This window comes from Polypterus senegalus, chromosome 16 (genome assembly GCF_016835505.1).
Source record: "Polypterus senegalus isolate Bchr_013 chromosome 16, ASM1683550v1, whole genome shotgun sequence".
Taxonomy (NCBI): domain Eukaryota; kingdom Metazoa; phylum Chordata; class Cladistia; order Polypteriformes; family Polypteridae; genus Polypterus; species Polypterus senegalus.
Window position 1 is genome coordinate 49863974 of NC_053169.1, and position 25784 is coordinate 49889757.

At 42.0% G+C, this 25784-nt stretch overlaps 1 protein-coding gene across 2 annotated transcripts in view; it reads right to left on the reverse strand.

Moving 5' to 3' along the window:
* Positions 1 to 2783: 2783 nt before the first annotated feature.
* Positions 2784 to 25784, reverse strand: part of LOC120516506 (SLX4 interacting protein) — a 183771-nt gene continuing 160770 nt past the window's right edge. For both annotated transcript variants that reach the window (XM_039738217.1, XM_039738218.1), the window contains 2 exons: positions 8736 to 8842; positions 2784 to 3967 (listed from right to left, as the gene is read on the reverse strand). In XM_039738217.1, the coding sequence (XP_039594151.1) occupies positions 3256 to 3967; positions 8736 to 8842 (819 nt within the window). In that variant the 3' untranslated portion in view covers positions 2784 to 3255. The remainder of the gene's footprint in view (positions 3968 to 8735; positions 8843 to 25784) is intronic.

Sequence of the window (25784 nt, forward strand, 5' to 3'; positions counted from 1 at the left end):
TCCAGCTGAAAACGGGGCTTTGCAAATTACAACTCGGTCATGTCAAGCCGTAAGAGCTGCTAGCAACACCAGTGATGCCTTGGCTGTATTTGTAAATCAGTTTAATGGAATCTTAAGAAGAAGGTACCAGGAACATTTCTGGGTGTGTCCAAAACAAAGGAAAAGGCCATAGGAAATAATTGCTTTATCAATTACAAAGCTAACTAATCCCTGGATTTCAATGCTGTCCTGTAAATATTAATTTTAAGAATGGAAAGGTGAACAGACGTATACACATTTTCTTTTACAGCACTAGAGATATTTATACATGGATAATAAACAGCATTCACTTGGTATTAGCAGGTCTGTATGCCTCTTGTAAATGTCACTTTCGTAGGGTTACATGTTTATTTGCTGTGTGTTTAGATATTTCTTTAAACAATGAGCCAAATACTGTGGCGGAGCGTTTAGGCGACTAAAACTGACAGCTTGCCCCCTCGCTTTGTTTCTGAATTTCCTGGGCACCTGGTTGCTTCAGCATGCGTCACTGATAATGTGCAGGCACCCAGAGATTCTCCGGGAAGGCCGTGAGACGTATCCCAGTTCGATTCTGTCCCAATTACGTGAATGATTTACTGGCATTCAGTTTGTTCGTGCTGCGTTGCCTGTGTGTGTGTGTGTGTGCTGTGAAGCTGGCCAGGCATAAACTCTCCACAACCACGGGAGAATTTCAGAGACCCTTTGAAAATGAATGAATGAATGGCTAATCCTGTAAAGCCCGTCTCTGTTGATGGAGCTGCCATCCACATACTCTTCATAAAACAAAGTGTTTTGCTGTGAATTAAGACTAAGCAAAGACATAAGAAGGGGCCGAGTTGGCTTTGCTGATTTCAAAAGTGTTGCAGTCCGAGTATTTGTACTCAGAAGGTTGTTTTGTGAGCTCCTGAAAAACTGCCTTAACACCTGAGACTGGGCACTGCCTATAAAGCATCCATTAGTGTCACACTATTATGTGTTAAGACATTAACAGAGGCGTCCTTTGGTCTTAATAACACTTTGTATGCCCCTGTGAAGCTGTGCAATGTGGCCTACTAAAATATCTTCACTTTTGGGGCTTAAGTTGGTGATATGGCTTATGAATCCTTAATTACGGTTTGTAAGACCAAATGAAGATCTCATATCAACCAGGAATTTCACCAGAGAGGCTCCTAAAAGGTCATGACAGATACTGGATATGAGGTGCACCGTGGTGTGGTAGATGGTGGGCTTTTAGGCACCTTCAAAACTCAACTTGACGGTATTTTGGAGGAGTCGGGTGAACAGGATTGGTGAGCTTAAGGCGCTGAATGGCCTGCCTTCGTCAAAACCTTTGTAATGTCGCTGCACAAAAATGAGGAGGCACGGTACTGAGGCTTTGTAAGAGTCACAAAGAGAAGTGTTGGCTAATGTCTTATTAGGTAGGACGTTCTGAGCAGCTGCGTCACCGTCTGCTTGGGGAACTGCAGTGTCTCTGAGCGCAAGGTGCTACAACAGACAGCGCACACATACAGTAACAGAAAAGGTCATTGCAGCTTCTCTGCCCTCCATGAAAGACCTCTTTCTATCAAGTATTGCAGACGTGTCCCACTTCTATCTGGCAGAACAGTTTCTACCCCTTGGCTGTCCAGACTCTGCCCTCTGTGCTGCTCCTAGTACTTTACTTACAGCCAGTAGATTTGGTACTACTGCTGTTTTAGCTATTTTATTACTATCTCTTCATTTACCGGTTATCAATTTACAGTACGCTTTGTCATGGTGCACTGAGATTCTGTTATTTGATGCCATTGCATGCTGCGTATGGATGGCATGAGAATGCAGCCACTTGATTGGACTGTTTCTCTTAAGTATGTTACAGCTCAGTGCTTAGGGTCAACTCGTAGAGTATGACAGCGTTACGTCATGTGGGCTGATTTGCACAGGCTATTGGCTTTGTGTATTTTAATCCATTCTTGTTTATCATGGCACCAGAGAGTGGTGATGAGTTTAAAACGATGAAAGAATTTAAGCCCTGTGGTGGGCTGGCACTCTGCCCGGGGTTTGTTCCTGCCTTGTGCCCTGTGTTTGCTGGGATTGGACCCTGCGTTAAGATATAGCAGGTTAGATAATGGAGGGAGGGATGGATGGATGAAGTATTTAGGCCAGTGGATCGAGACTTTTACCTTGAGTTCATGAACAGACGGATGGAGTAAGTGACCAGGCAGTGTGGTAGCTGGTAGAACTTCTGGGATCTTTAAAACTCGATATAAGTGGATACGACTGGCCTCTTCTCTTCTATAGTGTTCTACATGTTAGTCTGACCTGTAAGAAGATTGTATTGTTTAACTCCTCTCTGCATCAGACACCATACACGTGTTCTGCATGCTAGGTCACTGCTGCTTGGTGGGTATTAATCGCATTGCATCTTGTAGAGTCAGCTCTGTATGTATGTGTCCGCGTGGAAAAGTTCATTTGTGTTAAGACAACATGACTGCTGCTTGCCGTAAGCTAATCTCACAGCCGTCAGTCAGTTGCCACCAAGATAAATTGTGGAAGAAGCAACCATTTTTCCAAATGAACCCGTTCCTGTTCCCGTCCCCTGCCTTAGCAATCTATGACTTTAGAATCCGCTTGCTTTATGCATTCTAGAGGCTCGGTACCCGTAGCAGCAGTGTTGTTGTATGGTCAACATGGCCTTAAATGTTTCAATTTTAAACTAAAAGAGTGCTATGATGTGATCTGACACACAGAAAAATGAAGGACGTTTGAATGTGAGCAGAAAACCAAGAGAGACTTAATAAAATTTTAATTAAAAAAAAAAAAAATCATCACGTTACAATACCCTGAACAGTGACACTTGGCCCACCTTTACAACAGTTTGCCCACCGACTTCTGGGTGGGCTCAGGATCGCACAATTACTTCCATATACAGGAGAAAAGTCTTCGAGGAATTGAAAGACATTCAGAAAATGGCAATGCTATGCAGCTGGCACCCTGGCCAAACCTCACCTCAAGCGCCGATGTTCGTACTGTACAACTCATTCGCTGGAGCTGATGACAACAAGAAGGGAAATAAAGACTGCCAGCGTCTCCAGCTCCAACCCACATTTTCCCTAAAGAAAGGGCCTTCTATATTTTTATTTTTCAGCCTGTCGGGCACACCAGACTATAAAGGTTTATTAGCTGAAATGTGTCGAATATTTGCATGGAGCAGAGCCGGTCATGTTTTTGATTTCTTCTTTATCACGAAACACGACATCTTCAAGCCTTTTTCAGTCTGCGCAGTTTGGACTTTCTGGGCCCAACTTTAGCCGTCTCTTTGCTGCTTGTATCGGTGGAGCTCTTGTCAGCAGGAGAGGACGCAGACTTGACAGATCGCTCTTTTCTGCTTGTGGTCGGCTCGGTTTGGGCTGTCTGCTCTGTGTTATTTTTTGGGAAGATGGCTCTAGGAGGCGATTTTCTCCAAGTAAGCAAGTCATCCTCCAGTGTGGTTTGCACTGAGCCGAACTGTTTAGAGCACCACTCGGAGCCCGATGGCCACTTCCTCGGGAATGTTTCTTCTATAGGCTTGGCGCATTCTGTTTTTATTACTACCTCACTGAGGGTTTCTGGCACATCTCCAAAGAACACTTTGTTGGCGTTCTCCTGCGACTCATGTTGCGAGCCCTGCCTTCTCCGTTTTCTCTGTCCTTCGTAACCCTCTGGCCTCTCCTGCACTTGTGGCAGTGCTGACTCACAGCTCTGACTGGAGGCCTCACTCGCTGCAGGACACAGTTGTTTCTGGCCCTTGGTTTCTGCCGGCTCTCCTCTGCCAGCGATGTTTCCCAGTGCAAGTAAAGGAAGCTGGAAAGAGCTTTGAAGTCCTCTTATGCATTCCTTTGCTTCTTTCCTACCAGCGCTGCGGCTTTCCTTGGTCACAGCTGGAGGTGGTGAGGTCTGTGTGTTGTCTGCCTGGTGCTTGGACAGCTTCAACCTGAGAAATAAAACAAAAACATAATGGTTTTAGGAAAGGAGAGAATTAGATATGGAGCAAGCACGACGACTCTTGATTACACTGAGTGTTTGAGGAGGCCATGGTGACCCGAAAACGACCTTTCATATTTTCAGCCATTTCTTGTGAATGTGACGAGGAGGAAGTATTGCTTGTTGAGATTCAGTAAATTCCAGACAACCACCTTAAACGGCAGTGTTATGAACACCCAAGCTTTGGTCACCTTCAATGGCACTAGTCATCCAGTGTGTCCCACAAATCAGCCAGGCTGGAAAACTGCCTGCCACCTGCTTTTTTGAGAACCCCATGCGAGGGGGCGCAGTGCTTCTTATGGAAATTAAAACTCATTCTAAGGAGCCAGAGAGCTTACTTTACATGGAAGATGTAGGCACACATGGAAACAGTGGGGTAAAGTGGACATTTTAGCTAAAAGAGTGACTTGTTGACGTATTCAGATAATTACAAAGCGGACCTGGGGCCTCATGTATAAACCGTGTGTACACACAGAAATGTTGCGTACGAATGTTTCCACATTCAAATCACGATGTATAAAACCTAAACTTGGTGTAAAGCCACGCACATTTCCACAGCAGCTCATACCCTGTCGTACACAAGTTCTCCACTCGGTTTTGCAGACTGGCGGCACCCAGCGTCAAAGCAATGCTACTGTTCCTGTGTGGTTATCCTTTCTTTTCCTGATGCGGCTTTATAAATACACTGAAATTAACCGCATATTGTTTATTAGTTTAATGCATCTGATTGTAATTAACCTTTAACAATATAATGGTCCACAGAATGGTCAAACTATTCTAAATACCATAGCTGATTTAGCGTGTTACTCTCACTGCACCTTCTTCTTCTTTCAGTTGCCACAACAGATCATCTTTTTCCATATTACTCTCACTGCACCACTCAGAGCAGCTGATCAGAAAGAGAATTATTTGTATACAGCATCAAGCACACGCTGCCTCAGCCATGCTTCCTATTTGAACTGCTTCTCACATGGCAAATGCTTCAAAACCTTTCCATGACGGACCTCGCGGTTCTGAAAGAGTTTCATCCCAAGAGCTGTAAACGCACTCCATCAGTCCATCAACTGCTCCTTGTAGAACTGTTAGTACTCATAAGTACAATTACCTAACTGTAAACTTGCGATAGTTATAATATTGCACAACCTGAGCCACTTTATAAAGTGCGTATTTACATATGATGACGATATCATTTTTAAGATGAAATACAGCAAAGCATGTATATTATATTAAACAGATAAGACTTTAACTTCATTTAAATAATGTATATTGTTAATTAAAGTACATGGTGTTGCTACGCTAGCAAGGATCTGATGCTCCGCTCACGATTGTTCCTGCCTCGCATTGTATTCTTCACTGGGACTGTCGTGAAGGCTAGAATAATTAAACATGTACTACGAAGGTATTTCAATGTTCCTTAAACGTTTTAAAGAATCAGCATTATAAGCTTACAGTGGCTTAACGTCTATTACAGAGCTGATTGTGTGGCGATTGGGTATTTGGAGAAAGAAAAGGAAGGACAGGAATTGGAGGTTAGTACGTTTGCAAGAGACAGTACTGCATGGACGGCCTTAGGCACGTGCAAACTGTGCGCCTGCACAGGGCCGCCAAATCAATATATATTGAATATAAAACAAAGAGAAAATAACGACACAGCTAAAAACGCAGCGGGAAATTTCGGCAAAAGTTAAACGCTTGTGTCATGAGCATGAAGTGGCTATACAGTGTCCGCAATGGACGTGGCCATCCGGCGTACATAAGATACCATACTGACATTGGCGGGTGAAGGGGCCACCGATTCTTTCTCTGCCCAGAGCCGCCACGAGCCTAGAGCCACCCCGAGTACTGCTGCAATAAATGATTTCATCGAAGGTCGTGCACAATCACTGCGCCGTGAAACCCATGTTTAATAACGTACTCATCATGAAAATGACATCACGTATACATCTCAGTATTTTAGTTATTCAGAGAGCTGTAATATCACAAATGTAATTGATTCTGTGTCCTGTCGGAGGAAGAGAGCCAGTTTAAGAAGCAAGTAGTGATTCACACACATAGAGCACATAGAAGAGCACATACAAAACAAAGCATTTAACGTGCTACTTTAGTTACGATGTGATTTGAGAAACTGGTTAATTAAACGATTTTAAGATGAAGTTTATGATGTTCTACTAAATGACAAAATAAACTACGTGATTAAAGTGGAAATTTTGAGATTAAAGTTGACTTTTCGTGCTTTTTCCCCCACTGTGTGCCTTTTTTTTTTTTCCTCTGTACCCTAATAAGCTTTCATATGACACTCAGATGGTGGGCTACGACTCACCATTTCACGGCGGCTTTGATACGTGACAACTTCTTTTTTTATTTCGGGCACTGTGCGACTTTATGAACTTGAGCTTTCGAGTTTCTCCGACACTCTGTCATTCGATCAACTTAATTTTGTTGATTATACCACGGTTTATTTCATACAAATATTATGTTTTTTCCTTTGCCTCCACTTGGTATTCACTGAAATTGTTATTTTCCCCCATGCTTTTCCCATTGCCTTTTCACTGAACGCTGAGCTTAAGGGCGATTTATATTGATTTGCATATTCAAAGAGGCGTAATTCTGAGAGGAGTTGGGGCGTTACATAAAGTGCGCGCACGAGCGTTACTTTTCACGCTGATCAGGATTTCTGTAGTGGAAGAACGCAGAAGTGGGCGTATGCACAGATTCCTGCATCTTGATTTTTCGGTGCGTAAGTACATTCATGCTTTTGTGCTTATGCCATGTTACAGTGCGAGTTCTACGCATGCCGTTATACATGAGGCCCCTGGCCACCTTATCCCACTCCGTAATGTTATTGTACACTCGCAACCTCCCCAAAGCTTTCAGCTTAAAATGAGTGGTCACCAGAGGCCTGCCATCTGCTGCTTCTGCTAATAATCTGACTCAGCCCGGGAATATTTGGTAGGGTGTCTGGGATTTCTGACCATTCCTCTAGACATGGGTTGGACTGACCATTGCTCCAGCACTTCACTTTAATTCTGTATACCGCTCTTTCATAAGTAGAAGTGGTACCAGAAGTTCTCAGATATCTACAAAAAAAAAAAAACTTCAAAACTAATCACATAATTTATGTGCACAAATGTTCAGATTGATTTAAACACGTAGTGAAACAAAAAGGGTTTGGAACTGATAAATATAAATGAAGCCCAGCACTACATGTCCATTAATTAACTATGGCCAGATGAGCATGGAGGAGTGGAAAGCAAAACCCACAGTCGGCAGCACCCTTGGAGAATTTAAACCATTAGAAGGGGGGCTCCAGAGTCAATTATAACAGACAAACTCGGATAGGCCCAAGCCTGGAGACCCCTGCCTGGGCACCTTCAAGTGTCTGTCACAGTACTAGGTCTGCTCAGGCTCAAGAACACTCAGTTCCGCCTTCTCTACTTGTAATATTTCCATTGCACTATTATATTGTATTGAGGATTACTTGTGTTCTGTTCTCTGTTATTGCATTGACCCCCCTTCTGTTTGACACCCACTGCACGTCCAACCTACCTGAAAAGGGGTCTCTCTTTGAACTGCCTTTTTTTCCCCTGCAAAGTTATTTTTTTGGGAGTTTTTCCTTGTCTTCCTAGAGAGTCAAGGCTGGGGGGCTTTCAAAGGGCAGGGCCTGTTAAAGCCCATTGCAGCACTTCTTATGTGATTTTAGGCTATACAAAAATAAACTGTATTGTATTTTGAGCCAGTTCACTGTTGCTTTGGTGCCATGCTTGGGATTCTTTGTCACTGAAAGGTGAATCTTCTGGAATTTTTGTTTTTAAGCAGATTGAAGCAAATGTCTTTGCTGCATTTTCTAGTACTGTGTTCTGTCATTTACCCAGCCTTGCCACCAAGAAGCAGCATGATAATGTTTCATGGGTGCCAAGTTAGGGTTACGGTTGGACCATACTGAGTTTAGCCAAGAATGCTAAACAGAAGTGTCGGGGCAAGGTTAGTTACCCTGACTGACCGTGGTGCTTGAGAGTGCTGTACATGCATAGTACCTATGACAGTGTTGACCCTAGGGGTCTCCTTAGATCACAGCTCCTTTCCCTAAAACCCTATTTGTTTCATTCTGAAGTCCTGGCCTCCTTCCTGTAACAGACAGTATTATGCTGAGCTCCTGGCAGGGCTGACACGTCTTTACTCCACTCGCTCTCATCAACTCATTGGCTTAGAGGAGAGCTGTACAGGTTATCAGATAGTTTCACTGCTGAGCTTCAATTGGTTTCCCTTATGCAGCTTCCAGTGCCTGATCAGTCCGCTGATAGTGCTTAAACACTTTATAGTTTTGCCCCTTTTCCTCATCTGTGATTTTTGTATTTTTACCACTGTCTCTCTAACTTGCTTTATGTTCCTTAGCCTTCATGTCAAAATTTTTGTGTGACTGAGAATTCCTAAAGAGACTGGAGTTTTTATCCAGGAAATACAGCAATGACTTCTTTGGTGCACAGGCAGAGCCAATAGGATCATAACGATATACACGGTGGGACATGTGGAGTGACCAGAATACAGTGGGGTCTGAATGTTATTGACTTAGTCTCAAAGTTCTTTCTTCTTAACATGCGCTTTAACTATAAAAATACAGACTACAGCGAGACGTGTTGAGAAACTTTTTCAAATTTTACAAGGGTCTGAATACGCTTACCCGGGCCCTATAAATAAGTGTGTCTTAAGGGCTTCCTTACACATTCCTTGATGGACCCTCTTCATGCTTGAGAGAATACGACTCCTCTTTGTCTTTCCATGCAGTCTGCCCAAAGTATTTGGATTGGCAACTGTCAGGACCTGCCACCTTTGGGAGTGAAAAAAAAACAAACAAAATAAACATACAGCATGCATACAGGGTGGGGATATAAATCAAAAAGAAAGACAATTAGAACATTACACAGTAACCTCAATGGGTAGAAGCTGACACAATGCAACACATGCAGTGGCTTATGGGTAGTTTGGACATGCCCAGCACAACAAAGCGCAGTGCTTGGCCATTAGTCTAGTTGAAGCCAAGTTCAAATGAACATGGACACTCCACTGAGAGATAACACCATTGTTGAACACCACACTGTACTGAGATTTGATTGGGTAGAGGAAGTGAAACCTGCTGAAATCAACACTATTTAATGCCAATGTTTGGATATCGATGGCCAAATTACAGATTCTGTTGAATTTTGAAGTAAAAAAAATTGTAAATACAGGGAGATTGACTCAAAAGAGACCCCGAATATTCTGTAATAACTCTCGCTAGGATGAAACAAAATCCGAATGAAACAACGTGCAGTGTGCTTCTCAGTATATGGAGCTTTGAACAAGCTGGAGCTTTGAAGTAGGTGCTGGACAGCCAGCGTGATGTTTGACCTCCGTTTGCAGCTCCTGGGTGCATACCGCCTGTACCCCTTCACTGAGTCACTTGACTTCTCATCAAAATGGTGGTGTACAATATTGGGCAGCGTGTCTTCATCGTGCAAACTTATTGGGTCATCAATTCGTTTAAGCAATGTCAGAATCAACTGGATGATTGTGAGTTAACGGAAGGTTACTTCCAGCAAGATGGAGCAATGTGTCACACATTGGCAAGGAACATGGCAGAAATTGAGTCCTTCTTCGGCAACAGGGCTATTTCAAATGGGCTTTGGCCACCATGGTTGCCAGATCTGATGCCACCAGACTTCTTTCTTTGGGAAAGTCTATCAGAACAAGCCCCATGCTGTGGAAGATCTGAAGGAAAACATCCAACATGAAATTGCTGCTCTTCCCCTGAGACACTTGCTGATACCTTCAGGAACAAGGAGCGCTGCATCGAAATGCGTTTGGCAGAAAACAGAAACCACTTCCAGCATCGCATGTTATTCAATCGATTACACATATGTCAAGGTATATAGAGTATTTGTTTGGTTCAGATTGCTTCATCCTAACGGGAGTTACAACAGAATATTCGAGGCCACGTGTTAAGAACGGGGGTGCTACTATTATGGATTGCGGTTCTGTGTTAAAGAAAACATCGGGTAAGTGCAGGGAAAGTATGAATACCACCCAAGGTTATTATAGTTTTGCCTTTTTATATCTAAATTTTTTCTGACCTTACTTGGAAATTCAGTTTAGTTTTAGTTTTCCTTCATCGTGTATTTTTAGTTTTGGTTTAGTTTTTATTTTACAAAGACATTTCTATTTTATTTTTCTATATATATATTAGTTTTAGTAATTATGATACGGTTAAAGAGCTAATATGGAGTTTAGTTTGTGTCAAAATGAGACAGAACTATACACTTAACGGGATTGGATATATTATGAATTTAATGTTAGTGGAAGCTTGCTACACTACACAACACACTTTACGATTTGGATTTGTTTTTGTCTGATAAAAACAAGCATAATCAAAATCAGGTACTGAACATGAACAATTCTACACAATTTTATAATTTTTAAAATATTTTCTATGTTATTTGTGCTGAACAAATCTGCATTGATTGTTGGCACTTTTTCTTTTCCTTTTATTGCCCAGAATGGGCCAATTTCTAATGAACTTTAGGTGATTTTTTACTCTAAATGTCTACAACACACAACATATCCGGCTCCAACGACAATGTGCTTATAATGAATGCCTTCAATATCTTATTCAAAAATCTCAAACACTAGGCTTTGTTATTTTCTACCAGCCATACTGATCTCAGATTCCATCTCAGGCACAAACAATTTATAGTCAAAATTTTGCACCTGTAGGCCTGGAAAGATATAAGAAAAGAGATTCTACTGTGTTTTGACAGGTGTGACCATGAAGATCACGGGGGTTAAGGAAGAATGAGGCTCTTAGGCGTGAATCAGTGTGCAGACCCCACCAAGCTGTATTGAGGGAAATGAAGATAAACAAGCATGTAGTGTGAAGTTTAGGGGCAGTGAGACCTGAATATCCCATCATAAGAACAGTAAACCCTTCATGAGCAGAGCATGAGCAGGTAATAGGAGTGTGGACAGGCACAAAATGACAGAGACAGCATCTGAGATTACAAACAATTTATGCATTATCTAAACCTGTTTATCCAGTGCAGGATCACACGAACCTGAAGTCTACCCCAGCAGGTTTGGATGCAAGGCAGGAAAAATCTCTGGTATGCAATATGTATGATATGGCTGATGTTAAGAGCAAAACGAATATGATATTTCAAGTATCTGATTTGAGAGAGAAACATTGAAAAAAACAGGGACAGGTATTTTAAAGCATAATTCTGCTACTGGATTATTTTCACAATATGAGGTATTTTGAGGTGTGAATATGAACTAAAAAGATGTTGTATGATTAGCTTTTCACCACTTGGCAGACTCTCTTCCCCCAACTACTTGTAGTTCAGTTCAGACATTGCCAACTCAGGTATTTTACAATGTTTGTATTGCATTATTGTTAAACAGTGTTTTTAAAGCAAAACTGATTGGTCAGCAACAATATGCTGATCTTGTATGATGACCTAGTCAGTCTCTAGATCAGTGCCATTTTATTTTTAAAAATTGGGAGTGGTCTGCCCTAGACTTTCTCATGTATATTTGAGGAGTAAACCGCAAGACAATGATTATATTATGTACATTAAAGAACCATCAACAACAAATCAAATGAATAATATATTGAGCAATTATTATAAAAGTAAAGTTGAATAAATCCGACTCTGCAGCTGCATGAATAATAAAAAAAAAAGAGTATGTGTTCAGGTAAAATGCCACTTCCGGTTAATGGATTGGGCCCAAAAGTTAACACAGATCTACAATTGTGGTGCAACAACCACATGGCAAATTTCATCCATCAATCTAGTTACTTTTTTGAGATACACACACACACACGCGCACACATGCAGGCATAATTCCAAAAAACTGTATTTTTGGACTCGGGGAGTTGTGAAACGTCAAGATTCATCAAAATGTCGAGGTCGTTTTTTTTTCCCATGATTAATATATAGGGTGGTCCAGATCTAATTATGCAATTTTTTGTTACGCTATAACTTATTAAGTTTATTACATAGAAAATCACCTGAAAAATCCCGGACCATCAAGATGTGTGCGAACTGACGACATTGAGAATCGTCTTTGCGCTGAACTGGAATCGTCCCCGCATAAATCAAAGTCATCCAGACGATCTGGATCTGCATAATTAGATCTGGACCACCCTTTAGTTTATACTTCGTATACTTTGAGTGCAATGTGGCAGGTGAATTGCAGTTAACAAAAAGCAGGCACCTGAGAAATAAACTGAAACGTAACTCACTCGTGATTTTTCTGTCCATATGGTAAAGTGCAAAGAAAGGTGGCACGTAAGTTTGCTTTCTATTCCACAGGCTTTACACGCGTATTCAGCTTGCTCTGTCCTCTGACACCAGCCACTGTTCACTGGATGAATACGTGCGGGTGACGCGTGGTGGATGGCTTTCAGTTTTAGAGTTAAATGTTATAAAGGTTAAAAACTAACAGCAAGAAAATTCATTCAAAAACGAAAACTAAAATTATGTTTAGTAAATTATTTTATTTCAGTTAGTCTTTCTAGCTACTTTAATAGTTTTGTTTAGTTTTTCATTTCATTTTTGTTAATTTTATTTCAGTTTACGAAAATGTTTTTTTAATAATAGTTTCAGTTTTGCTTTTAGTTTTTGTTAACTATAATAACCTTGATAACACCAAATACCAATACATTCTGGAGAAGAATGTTTAAACAGGAAAGTGAAGCTGAACAAAAAAGGATGGCATTCCACAACAAGACCAGGATCCAAAACTGACTATGAAATACCTCAAGAAACACAAGGTGAAGTTTTTAGAATGTGCCCTTCAGTCCCGAGACTAAGACGACATTGAAAGTCTGTGTGCACGCCAGACAGCCCAAGAACGTCTCGCAGCTGGAAGTGACCTAATTAATAAATACAAGGATGGCACAAACATGCCCTGGTTAGTCCAGTGCCCGCCATTCAAACCCTGGGTGGACTTTGAATGTCTGTGTGTGTGTGATTTGGTGAACTGCTGCTTCCACCACGTGTGGGTGTGCACAGGAGTGTAGCCTGCGATAACCAGCACCCGTCCATGACAGTTTCCTTCCTTGTCCCTATTATTGCAAGGACAGGCTCCTGCCTCTATGACCCTAAACTGTAGCAAATGGATTTAAAATGTTACTTTATTCACAAATAATAAAAAAAATGGAAGCAGAATGGGTGTTGGGTGGAAAATCTGATTGATATTCTTCAAGGCAGTAAGACATTGTGCTTTAGTGTCAGTTTCATTTTATATGTACAGTGTATAAAACACACAAATCATCTGTTTTTGTAATGACATTTACTGTAATATACAGATACTGCGCCTTAAGCATGGGAAAGGTGTTATATCACTAAAATGATTATTATTCTTATTATACAGCATTCTTTACATTAATCTAACTCAACAATCACTGCGACTAAGAAAGACCGAGCCATGTAATAATATGAAGAATATAACCAAGTGTTCCACTAAATGCAAACCAATCTAATAAAAATGATTAAAAAAAGCAGTACGTGGCAAAATTCTTAGCTTTAACATCATTTTCTTGGATGGTCAGATTTTGTGTTTATGTATGAAAACACTGAATAACATTTGATATAAATACAAAAAAAAAAAAAAAAATCACTGAATCAGTAAAAAAATAACAAATGTCAGAATTTGTTGTGCCCTCCCATTTGGGCCACTGCTCTCTCATTACTCCCCTAATAGTTTTGTATTAAATTGGATTTGTCAGAAGCCTTCTTTTGACTTTTTGCTCTTTTTCCCTCCTCTTATGCTCAGGGTGGGGTCTCCAAGATGGCCAGTCTAGGACTGTCGGTGTTCCATCTGCTGACTTCTGCTCCAAGCAGATCTTATTAACTATTTCACATTTGAACCCAACCGTCTACAAGAATTTCTTCAAATGGTTGTCTCTTCATGCTTTGTGGTCTTTCACATGCTGTTGCTGTTCTTGCTTACTTCATTCTGCAAAACCAGTTTCCCAGCTGAAACACACACCTTAACAGAGCATTTCTTTAAGACTGACGTGTACAGCGTGGAGCGGGATGGCTCTGCCAGGTGCCGAGTAAACACTTCAATGGATCTTCTTCTTCTGCTGTCCCTTAGGGGACCTTTAAGTTCTCTTTATCAGGTGCAGATGGCTTATTGGGTCCTCCATTGCATTTCCTGTCTTCACCTTGCTGAGATTCTTCAAATTTCTTTATAAGAGTTATGGTTTGTTGAGCTGTCACTCATTTGATATTTCAAAACCTCTTTTTAAAGTACCCCAGTATTACACCCATCTATTTGTTAACTTGTTCTAGCAGCAGACCCACCACATTCATTTGATTCTGGTGTGCTGGTGGTGGAACTTACCAAATACATGGAATAGTTGTGGTAGTCTCGCCATCCCACAAAATATCAACAGGTTTATGGAAAACACTTGGCATTCTTGTTAGTTTGTATTACACCAGTATTTGTGATTACTGTATTCTGATGATATGGCATGAGGGTATGTCAACGATTACCTGCACTTCTGTTGTTTGGGTGGGCTGTACAGCTTCCCCTGTCGACATGTGAAAAGACGGTGTGTCTGTAGTCATGTGTTGACCTCAATCAGTCAGGTTCTCTTGTTGCTTCCTCATAGTAAACTTGACTGCAGTGCTCTCTGGTTGACCAAAGATGAGTGGAGGGCAGTGATTTACTCTTTATGGGCTGAAGGTGAGCTGGACCACAAGCCAAGATCCTCACTGCTTCAACAGACTTAGTTGGATGGGCCTTCCTCTCCTTCTTCGTGCTTGGCACTTGTCTGTCCATTTTTGTAAATTTCAATCTACTCAAAACACTGCCAAAGTAAATTGCTGTCTCAATATTGTGCAGAACGTCTTTTATGATTTTCAGCTCCTGGTAGACCTTCAAGCCATAAAAAAAGCAGATCACTGCTTGCTACTCTTCTTTGGTGCAAATAGAGAATGGAGTGGCCATGTTTAGTCCCAGTAAACAACAAGAGAAACTGACTGATCAAAACATGACCACTGTGGCCACACACACACACACACGCACGCACAGTTTCCAGATGTGTACGGAGACAGCTGTTATGCCAACCCAAACACAATAATCACAAAATTCTCTTATCCTCATACAGTATATAGCACTTTCATAAGCAAGCACATGCTTAGTGCTCAGATGATTACCTTAACATTTTTTCCCCTCACATGGCCTATGAGTTTTAGTCACAACTGTACGTGAAAAAGAACAAACACATCCACACACATTGTAGCACATTGCAAAGACAAAGAGGCAACAGAAAAGTGGAAAACAAAACCTTCAGAAAAAATAAGAACTTAACAAAAGAACGTCTGATCCACATTTGGGACGACATGTTTAAAAGAAGCAGAACATAAAAGAATACGTCAATTATAGGTAGTCAGAGTGAAGGCTACTGAGAATATTTTTAAAGTATTCAATTCTTTCTACTGAAGGAAACTGCACAAGAAATCAAGTCATGCCAAGGCTCAGTTACTGCACTGCGTGCCTGCCCAGGTGAAGGTGGATAATTCATAACAACTACTGCACTGAAAGGAAAAAGCCATCGTCAGAAATGGTTGCCCCATAGTAGTTAAGGAGAGGCCTTAGGTACAAGCCCTCTCATTCTTACCAGATAGGCACAGTGTAGTATACTTTTAGGTGACCTTTTATTCATGTTAGGCTGCAAGGTGGCACAGGGGTTAGCACTGCTGCCTCAAAGATCCTGCTTTGAAATTCCATACCTGGTCACTACTAAGTGTGCCTGTTTTTTCCCTCTGGCTGTTTTGAGTCTATGATGGGCTGGCACCCTTTAGCTGGTTGTTTCCAAAGCCGCCAAGATCGCTTTTAGTCCCCATGACCTTGAATTAAATGAAATGGAACTGAGAACGAGAAGGTATGGCATTTATTTTTATTATTACACATAGGAGCTTTAATAACCTAAATGAAAGTTTTAGGGACAGTTAAATGGTGAGAGCTTTGTGTAGATGTTACAGCGTCTGCCTCACAACTCCAGCAGTGTAACTGTGAATCGCAGTCCAGTCCCTCAACCTGTTGATTTTGCACATTCTTCCCATATCTGCCTTAATGAGTTTTTCGTCCCAAATCACAAACTGACCCACAGCTTGAACAGAAGTGTGAGTGGCAGGTCTATGAAAGCAGTCATACTTAGGACTTGTCACATATCGCTCACGTGCAATGACTGCTTCCTGAAGTATATTATTCACAGTCATTAGCAGGTGCAAAGGGTCTTCTCTGGTTTTACTCTGCTAGGCCTCTCATGCAGCCATCTTCAGCTCCTGTTTGTTTTGGGGGGCAGTGGCTTGTCCCCTTTAGTTTTTTCTTCAGTATATGGAAGGCCTTTTCATTTTGACTTAAATCTGGTGACTGATTTGGGCATTCAAGAGTTTTCCATGGTTTTAGCTTTGAAGAACTCCTCTGTTTCCTCAGCGGTATGTTTGGCTCATCTTGCTGGAGGATGAAGCACCATCCAGTGAGTTTGCAGGAATCTACTGAACTTGAGCAGATCAGATGTTTCCCTACACCTCAGAATTCATTGTGCCACTGCCATCAGCAGTTCTATCATCAATGAAGAGAAGTGTGCCAGGACCTGTAGCAGCCATACATGCCCAAGCCATAATGCCCCCTGCACCATGGTTGACAGAGGAGGTGGTCTACGTTACATTTTGGGCAGTTCCTTTCGGTCTCCACACTTTGCTCCTGCCATCACTCTGATCAGGTTCATCTTTGTCCACAAGACCTTTTCCCAGAATTCTGCAGGCTCTGTGAAGTCCTTTTTCACAAACTGTAATCTGGCCATCCTGTTTTTGTGGTTGACATCTTGTAGTGTATTTCTTTTCATGAAGTCTTCTGCTGATAGTCGTCTCTGACACACACACATCGGCCCCGTGAAGACTGTTTCTGGTCTGTCAGACAGGCGTTTGGGGCTTTTTGTTGCCCATAGTGAGGATTCTTCTGTCATTCCCAGTGGAGGTCTTCCTTGGCCTACCAGTCCCTTTGTGATTCCTGAGCTCACCAGTGTGTTCTTTCTTCTTCATGATATTCCAGACGTCCTCAGGTTTTACTGATGTCTCCAATGGTGCAGTTCTTGTTTTTCAGCCTCATAATGGCTTCTTTGACTTTCACTGGCACAGCTCTTGCTGCCATCATGTTGAACAATGCCAACTACAGACTCCAAAGGGCAGGAGCAAGCTAAGGTATCTAATGAAGCCATGAAACCCACCTGAGGAGTCACAAACAATTATGATGCCAATTGTCTCAAACATTAGGGTGCCCTGAAATGGGAAAGGCATTGTAGATAAACTGTTGCCATATCTACATGCTGTGCCCGAAATGTCTGCAATGTTCACTTTAATCACAATGATTAGTAATTTTAAACTGTTGAGCAGAGGGGTAAATGCAGAAAAAAATCATTTTTTTTCCCAAACATTACTTTAAAATGTATGTCAAATGTTTCTTTTATTGAAATGTGTTTATCAGTGTTGGTGGGATAGGCTCAGGCCCCCTGGTGACCCCAATTTAGATTAAATGGGCGTGTTCACAGAAGTGCACAATATAAAAACAAGCTAGCTAGACTAAGGGTTGAACACTTTCAAACGTACAATACAAATCAAAGGGCATGAAAAAGGCATCGTATGTAACATCACTACTGGCATCTGACCCGAAGCGCTCGTTTATATATTGTCACATTCCATGACAAAGCGCATGGTGCGTTTACCCCAGAGATGGCCCCGTGTGCTGTAGACGTGCAGCTCATCAATGCACTGGAGCTGAGCACCACGGCTTTAGATTAAAATAAATAAGAAAAAAGTCATCAATTCTCTATTAAGCAGCATGAAGTTATTTCCGGTAAGATCCGAATTTGTGCGATTAACTTGTCACGTTTCCAAGGTTACAATGCACCACAAAGAAAGCGTGTAGTGTGAAGAGCCTGGATTCTTAACTAGATGAGGAAAAATTGGCAAATATCTGACATCTCTGTGGCCTGCGCTGTGACAAATGCCAGGAATCTATGAAGCAGACAGCAGTCTGTTTGTCAGTTGCTTTAATGGAGACTGAAGTGGCGGTGGGGGGGTCGTGCTGGGCTTAATCACTCCTCCCTAAAGAATGCCTATAATTTCAATCTGTCCAATGGGATGTTGCGGGCTACACACAACAAAGGCCATGCAGTCTGAAAAGCCGCAGCTCACAGAAAATTGAAACCCCCCGAATAGTTGGGAATGACAGGAACATAAAAACAGTCACATACATGCTCTTCACGCAGTGACAGTCGCACATAAAGTGTGCTCTTGCTGACTGATTTGCATATTTTATTATGCAGGTTTTTTTTTTTTTTTGTTTGTTTTATTTTTTTTTAAACACAGATCTCTCAAGCAAACCATTCAATGTCCAGATATTCTCAGCTACTCCTTACTTGTTAGGAAACAAAGCTGTGTTTATGTCAGGGGGAACACAGAGCGAGCTTCACTACCCTTGTGACGGCTCTGTGGTTTGGATACATCAGTGATAAACTGTGTGATCTTTCCCTTAAGAGGAGTTCACTGGGTCATTTGTTTTAGGTTTGAAGGTCGGGAGCAGGCATGTGAGGCGAGGAAGAGTAAAAAGAACGAAGAAAGAAAGGAAAAAAAAGTGGGGCAGCGTGTGAGTACAATGTCAGCTGAGAGTGGAGCTCCTCAGCAACGGGATAAAAATGGCTGCACAAACATCACTTTGCAGCATGGCTCACATCTTGATCTCGGGTTGCATTTCATATAGTGCCTTTCATGGATGCATCCTAACCCCTAGACATTTTATCTGAGCAATAGCACACAAAAGCAGCAGTTGAAAACATTGTGTTTCTCCCCTTTTTGAAAATTTCAGCAAGGGCAGAACTCTCTCATGGGAGATGCACACCAACACAAAACAAACAACATTCTCCAAACTGCTTAACCCAATTCTAGGATATGCCAGCGTTTCTGTCCAAGGTGGTTTCTCACCATGAATCCGATGCCAGTCCACCACAGGACTACACAGAGTTGCCAGTTAATAATAATAATAACAATTCATTACATTTAAAGAGCGCTTTTCTCAGTACTCAAAGTGCTAGCCCCCATGGAGGACCCTGACTGCGAGGTAGTGGCGCTACCACTGCGCCACCTGTGTGGTAATTAACCTACTGTAGATATCTGTGGGGAAGTGGGAGAAAAATCCACACAGACAACAACTGGGTGCAGGATCCACGAGGGCACAGAGATACCCAGTGGGCCACCAATAATGTATTTTACATATCATCATTCATGAGCAATACCATCCAGTATGAAGTCAAGTCAAGCGGCTTTATTGTCATACCATCCCTATGCAGAACAGGACCGCAGTGCAACATGTACATAAACACAGGACAACTGCAAGACAGGCACAAACACACAGATCGCAATAAATGAATAACAACAACTAACAATAAAAGCAACACTTGTGTAACAAATGTACTGTGTATAAGTAAACTACGAGGAGCAGATCTGAGGGCAGTCGGCAGCCCAGAGGTCTTAGCTGTTGCAGAACCTTGTCCAAATGGTTCAGAGGCTAGAGACCCACCTGCAAGATGGAAACCATAGGAGCGGCTCTACACAATGTTGTAGGCTTTCAGATGCAATGCCTAATGCAGTACAGATGTCTTTAATGGAGGCCAGAGTGGTCCCAGTGACCTTTTCTGTGTCTACTGTCTCTTGTAGGAGGTTTTGGGCCGAGACGCTGCAGTTCCCAAACTAGAAGGTGATGATGCAGCTGTTCAGATCTAGATGTTAAGTAAGCAAACTAAGACACTGCAAAAGACCCTCTTTGGACATGTGCACGGCCCAAATAGAAATGTTCACTACCTGATCTAGCAGCGTTTAAGGGGATCCCCCATTATCCCCCAATGTAAAGGCAGAGAACAATGCAAACGGTCAGACATGTCATCACAAAGCAGCAGGTCAGTCGCCTTCATGGCAGGCAGAGTGTTTGGTGGGATGGGGATACTCTGATCCCTTTACGTATTTTGTTTCTTGGTTAGGACTGATTTAAGGTTTGCACACTTATAGGGACAGCCATCAGTGTAGCAAGTGTGCCAAAACCAGTGCTTTCCAGCGTAGCTCCTCTGGTGAGATGAATATAAAAACAGGGACTGCAGCCTGGGAAAACACTGACCTTCAACGCTTGAGATATCAGGGTAGCCCCTTAATCTGAGACATCATACTATAATAATGAATTGCATTTTCTAACTACTCCAAGTGCTTTACATTGACCGTGGGGAGCCACTTCAAGCACCATCTATGTGCAACATCCATCTGGGTGAAGCGACAGCAGCCATTGTTGTGCCAGTGCACTCACCACACATTAGATATTAAGTGGTGATGGGGAGAGAGATATTATTAGCCAATGAGTGACAGGGAATCACCAGGCTGGACTTTTGAAAGATGGACCACAGAGAGTCAGGCTTTCACGGTTTTCACTGATGTCGCAGTCACTGCACCGGGGCAATGAGATCCACACACAGAGCACAGGGGAAATGCCCCCTGCTGGCATCACTAACATCTCTTCCTGTAGCTATCCAAGCTTTTTTTTTTTTTTTCCTTTTTTAAGATGATCTCCCAACTAAACAAGCAAACTTGCTTAGCTACAGCTTGTGGAGCACCAGTGGCATGGCTGCTGGATGACATGGGTCACCAATCGGGTCACTTAGATGGCAAGTGTTCATTCACACAGTTAGCTAACATTCTCAAAACTGCACAATCCAATTTATGGGTGTAGAAGGCCACCTGACACAAAGCAGAAATTGACCCCGAATGGGCCACAAGGCCGTGATGGGGCACACATTCTCATTCACACCGAGTCAGTTTAGAATCATCAGTCAGCCTATATGCACACTTAGGAGATGTGGGAGGCAAACCCACAGAAACAGCAGCAGGGCATGGGGTTTAAGGCCAGGACAATCGTTCTGTGGGATGGCAGCACTACCCAATGTGACACCATGTTGCCTAATCACACTTTTTATAAGAACACTGTAAAGTGTCTTGAGATGACGATCACTATCAAAAAGAACCACAAAAAAACCTGGGCTGATTGTCAGGTTATTGAAGTGTTGTTAAATGCTCTACAAAGGCCACCACTGCACTGACTCAGCGTACGACCACAAGCGAGTCACTTAAACTCCGTAACTTGAGTCACTGTGGACAAATAAATGGTGCAAATTATAATGAAATAGGAAGGAAGGGCTGAGACAACAATGGAGTCAGATGTGCCCTGTGACCGAGGGGCGCACCTGCACGCCCAGTGGACTTCTGGTCTGAGTAATGACGCTGCACATAGATGGCAATTACGGCCAGCTCACAGACGCCGAGTCTCGGACAGGTGAGGTGGTCATTGAACCCTTCAAGAATGCACATTAAAGCCCAAATTGTAGGCCAGGAGTGCACTTACAGTAAAAGGGGGGCTGAAACACTCCACAGCAGTAAGAATGACTTTAAAGAAATATTTTGAACAAGTTCACTAGTCTGGTCTCGGCCACCTCCCACCCACACAGCCACACCCTGTGAAAAGCTCTCTATTTTGAAAACTGAACAATTAACATAAAGAGTATGAGTCAGATCTTGAAAGACTCTGTGGGAACCAGCAGGCCTTTAGCTGCGAAAAATGATGTAAACTCCCTCAGGCTGGAAGAAAGTCCACGACGAGAGGCCAAACAAGGCCATAAATAAAATAAAATAAAGAAAGAAGAAGAAGAAAAAAAAAGAAAGAAATCAGACCAGAAAAACACAATAGCATGTAACAAAGCAACAAAGTGTGCGATGACTGGCAACTCAGAGCTGTTTATGTTTTTTCTTAAGAGTTGAAGGCAAGTCAGTCTCCCTCGCTGCTGTCTTTCTATCGTCTGCACGCACACATGAGGATACAGACAGGCGGACGGACACGCATGTGTGAACACACTTGAACACGACACACACACGGCTCCTGCTGAAAACCGATCAGACTTCACAACGGTGTAGCCCACAAAGTCAAGTCAGCCTGTGGTTAACATCCATTTAAAGAAATGGCAGCAACAAATTGTCTACCTCTGTGCTTGGTGCTTCACAATAGACAGTAAAATGCTTTGGGGTTAAATTACAATTAAAAAAGGAGCAGTGCTAGAGAGAAATGAGTCCAAAGTTGAGTGCATTGGGTTTGCTTAAATCCTACACAGACTGTAAACCTGACGCTAGAATATCTTCAGCCTGCTAATGGTTACGGTGGGGGGATTCAAATCTACACAAAGAAACTGTAACTGAAATGTTGACACATTCTCTAGCGATTCATTCATTTCTTGGTAGAAAGAGTGTTACAATGTCTGCCATCATACTGGAATGCAAGTATGATGGGTTTCAGGGTTTTTTTGATGCAATGCAGTTCTACATTTGCACAGATGGTGCACTGCCAACATTAACCTTGTGTAGGCCGAGTGGCAGAAGATTAGGAAAGCCTTTTGAGGAGAACAGACCATTCGGCCCTACAAAGCTCACCACTCCTATCCACCTAATTCCTCCAAAATAACATCAAGTCAAGTTTTGAAGGTTTTTAAACTCCAACTGTCCACTACATTACTTGGTGTCTTTTTCCACGTGTCTATGGCTCTCTGTGTGAAGAATATCTTCCTAACATTTGTGCAAAATTCACATTAACAAGCTTCCAACTGTGCCCCCGTATTCTTGTTGAACTAATATTAAAGTCACAATCACCATCCACTGAACTAATTCCTTTCATCATTTTAAACTCGTCTCCTCTTAATCTGTTTGCTTAAACTGACAAGGCTCAACTCCTTCAATCTTTCCTGATAATACATGTCCTGTGTGTGAGTTCAATAATTTGCAAGCACTGTCACGTTAAAAATGAAGCTCTCTAAAAAACAACAATCTTGATCTGAGAATTTTATATATAGTCGAAACATTAGTAGAGATGGCTCAGCTGATTCCCCTGTTGTGTTCATTTTGTGTTCCACTGATTGGTCAAAGCTCAGTCCAGATTTACACTTGACATTCAAAGAAAGAAAAAATTTGGACGTGAGCGTCAGTAGGCTTTGTGCCCAAAGAACCAAGTTACCCAAACTATTCTATAGCATGTTAGTAATTATTTACCGCTCTGATGCTGATCTTTCTGAACATAAAATACAACATTATGATAGCAATTGATGAGAAGAATTCATAATTACTAACAGAATTACAGTACTTGAAGGTTCCTCCAGAGGGCTTCTTTCTCTCTCACGATTTCGCTCAAAAATTAATCAGCACATCGTCATCTCAGAACAGGCTTAAGTTTCGAGTTTGGTATTTTTTCCATCCAGCAGTTTTAGCTCTAGACCATCCTAAAGAAACCATGACACACAGACAGACACACACTGTTTTCAATATTGGGGACCCTAAAACGTTGAGATCTGTCAAAACCCAGGGATTGAAATTTTTGAGGATAGAAACATTTTGTCTGTTTGAATAGTTTTTACTTCATAATGTAAGGAGTAGCAAGTTTCAGAATATTACACATTTGATCCCTAACATTGTAAAATCAAAAACAGAATGGCCTAACCTGGTCATCTTTAGGATCTGCAAAAAAAAAAAAAAATGCATGCACAATGTACACAGACAGTAATGATCTAAAACTACAGGCGCACAGTCCTACTGTTCCCATAATTGTGGGTTCTTTGCCCTGGTAACTGAAGTAAGTCACTCAAGGCCACAAACTGAGCCAGCGACACTTCAACACCTCAGCCCTTAGACGATTCTTTGCTGTGCTCCTTGATCCCTGATGTAAAAATCACATCCTCCTTGAGTATTAGAACCCAGAACCCAATTGCTGTTTTTTGTCAGTTGTTTTCTGTTACAGATGATTAGCAGTAGTAGTAGAGAAGGGAAGGGAAGAAAGTTTGGAACTGGCAATGTCAGTCTCCTGAGTAAATCTAGTCAAGGATGCATTTCACTTGCCAAAAAGGAGCTTAAAAACAACAACGCTTTGAATAAATAATGACTGAAAATAGCTGCTTTAAATGCTTATTAAAGGGTCTCAGTTACAGGGCTGAAGTAATAAGAGGATTTACAACTGTAAATAGTAACTTTTGTCCCACTTCATGTATTCATACATTCATTTTCGGAATCATTTACTGCTGAACTGTGGGGGGCTGGATTCTTTGAGACAACTGCATTAGATGCTTCTAAACTCCAGTTTGAAAATGGAAGCTGATTGTGCATAGCCAGAAACACATATACATACTGTATATACACACACACACATTCATATATAGTCACTTCCGTGTGCGTGGGAGACATTTTATAGGCTCAAATAGTGTGGTTTCTCAGTTGGACCAGGGGTTGGCACCATCACCTGATCCTTTCTCTTTTTGTCCCTCTGCAGACCAGCCAAAGACCACACTTCTCAGTGACATCACCACCGGTCAACCCACTGATGACGTTACTTCTTGCACCCTTTGATGACATCATCTTGTAGCAGTGCTACTAGTAGTTAAAACTGCATCTCCCAGCAGTCCCTGCAGGGGCTGTTGGGGTCAAAGGTGGTCAGAGGGGGTTAAAAGGAGGGCAGGTGTCCGAAAGAGGGAGAACTGTTTTTTTGTTGTTGTATTTTGTGTTTCGTTTACCTGTCGGACTGCCTTCTGTTAATTAAGCCATATTTAGTCGATGTGTCCTGGATTGTATTCGATGTTGGGGTCTGGATCATCTTCTGTCTACCTGTGTCCTGAGGACTGATTGTGGATTCATGGCTTTCCTGCAAGTGTAGGAGCGCTCCTGAACCATCCATCTGTCTTCACCCTTACAGTGTCTACCGGTAGGACTGCTTTTTCTTTCCCTTTCAACTTACAGATCTCTGGACTTACTCTCGTCATCTCTCATTACAGCCGGTGTGGTTTTCCATGGACTTTGCTGTGTGGAGTTGTGTTTTTGTGTTTAATGTCATATCGCCGTAGGGATACTGGGGTGGTATTATTGTTTTCATTTATATTATTGAATTTCATTATATTCTTTAATTTTGGTTAGTTCCCAGTGTGCTTTATTTTGTCTCTGTTTGTGAGTGTGTGCGGGTCGGGCCAAGGCTGGGAGCGTCCCTGGGATCCTCTATAAAAATAAATAATTCAGCGTCATCTTTACAGTGTGAATCTTAGCAGCCGGACCGCTACAATCTCTGGTACCCAGTTCCTGTTCTGGCCTCTCTGACTCCACCTCTTCCTCTATTAAACCATAATTATAGATCAGTTTCAACATATTAGCTAGTTCTGTTACGAACTCCAGTCTGTAAAGGCGTATTTTTCTTTTTGACTGCCTATTTTTTCAAGTATTTGGTGTGGCCATCCCAAAACCTTTTTCTACTTGCTGGCTACTTTATTACTATATAAAATTTGTATTGAGAAGAATTTATACTGATAGCTTTCGTTTCCTTGGGCCTCTTGATATACAATATTTTTGGTTTTGCTATCAGGGCTGAGGACTTATAGTTTTCTTGGGGAACTAACCTGGGAGAAAGTGACAAAAGCTGACCTTGCAAGAAGCATGGTGAGTAAAGATCAAGTCCTGCCAAGTTGAGTTTTTGTCTGTGGGACTTGTTAATTGACATTGCAAAGCAAAGCTTTACCAGGAACTGTAATCTCTTGAATTGAAAGGGCACGTCTGTCATGATTAGAGGAATGGGAGGGATTAAAACCCTCTCCCCAATGCCACATCAGACCG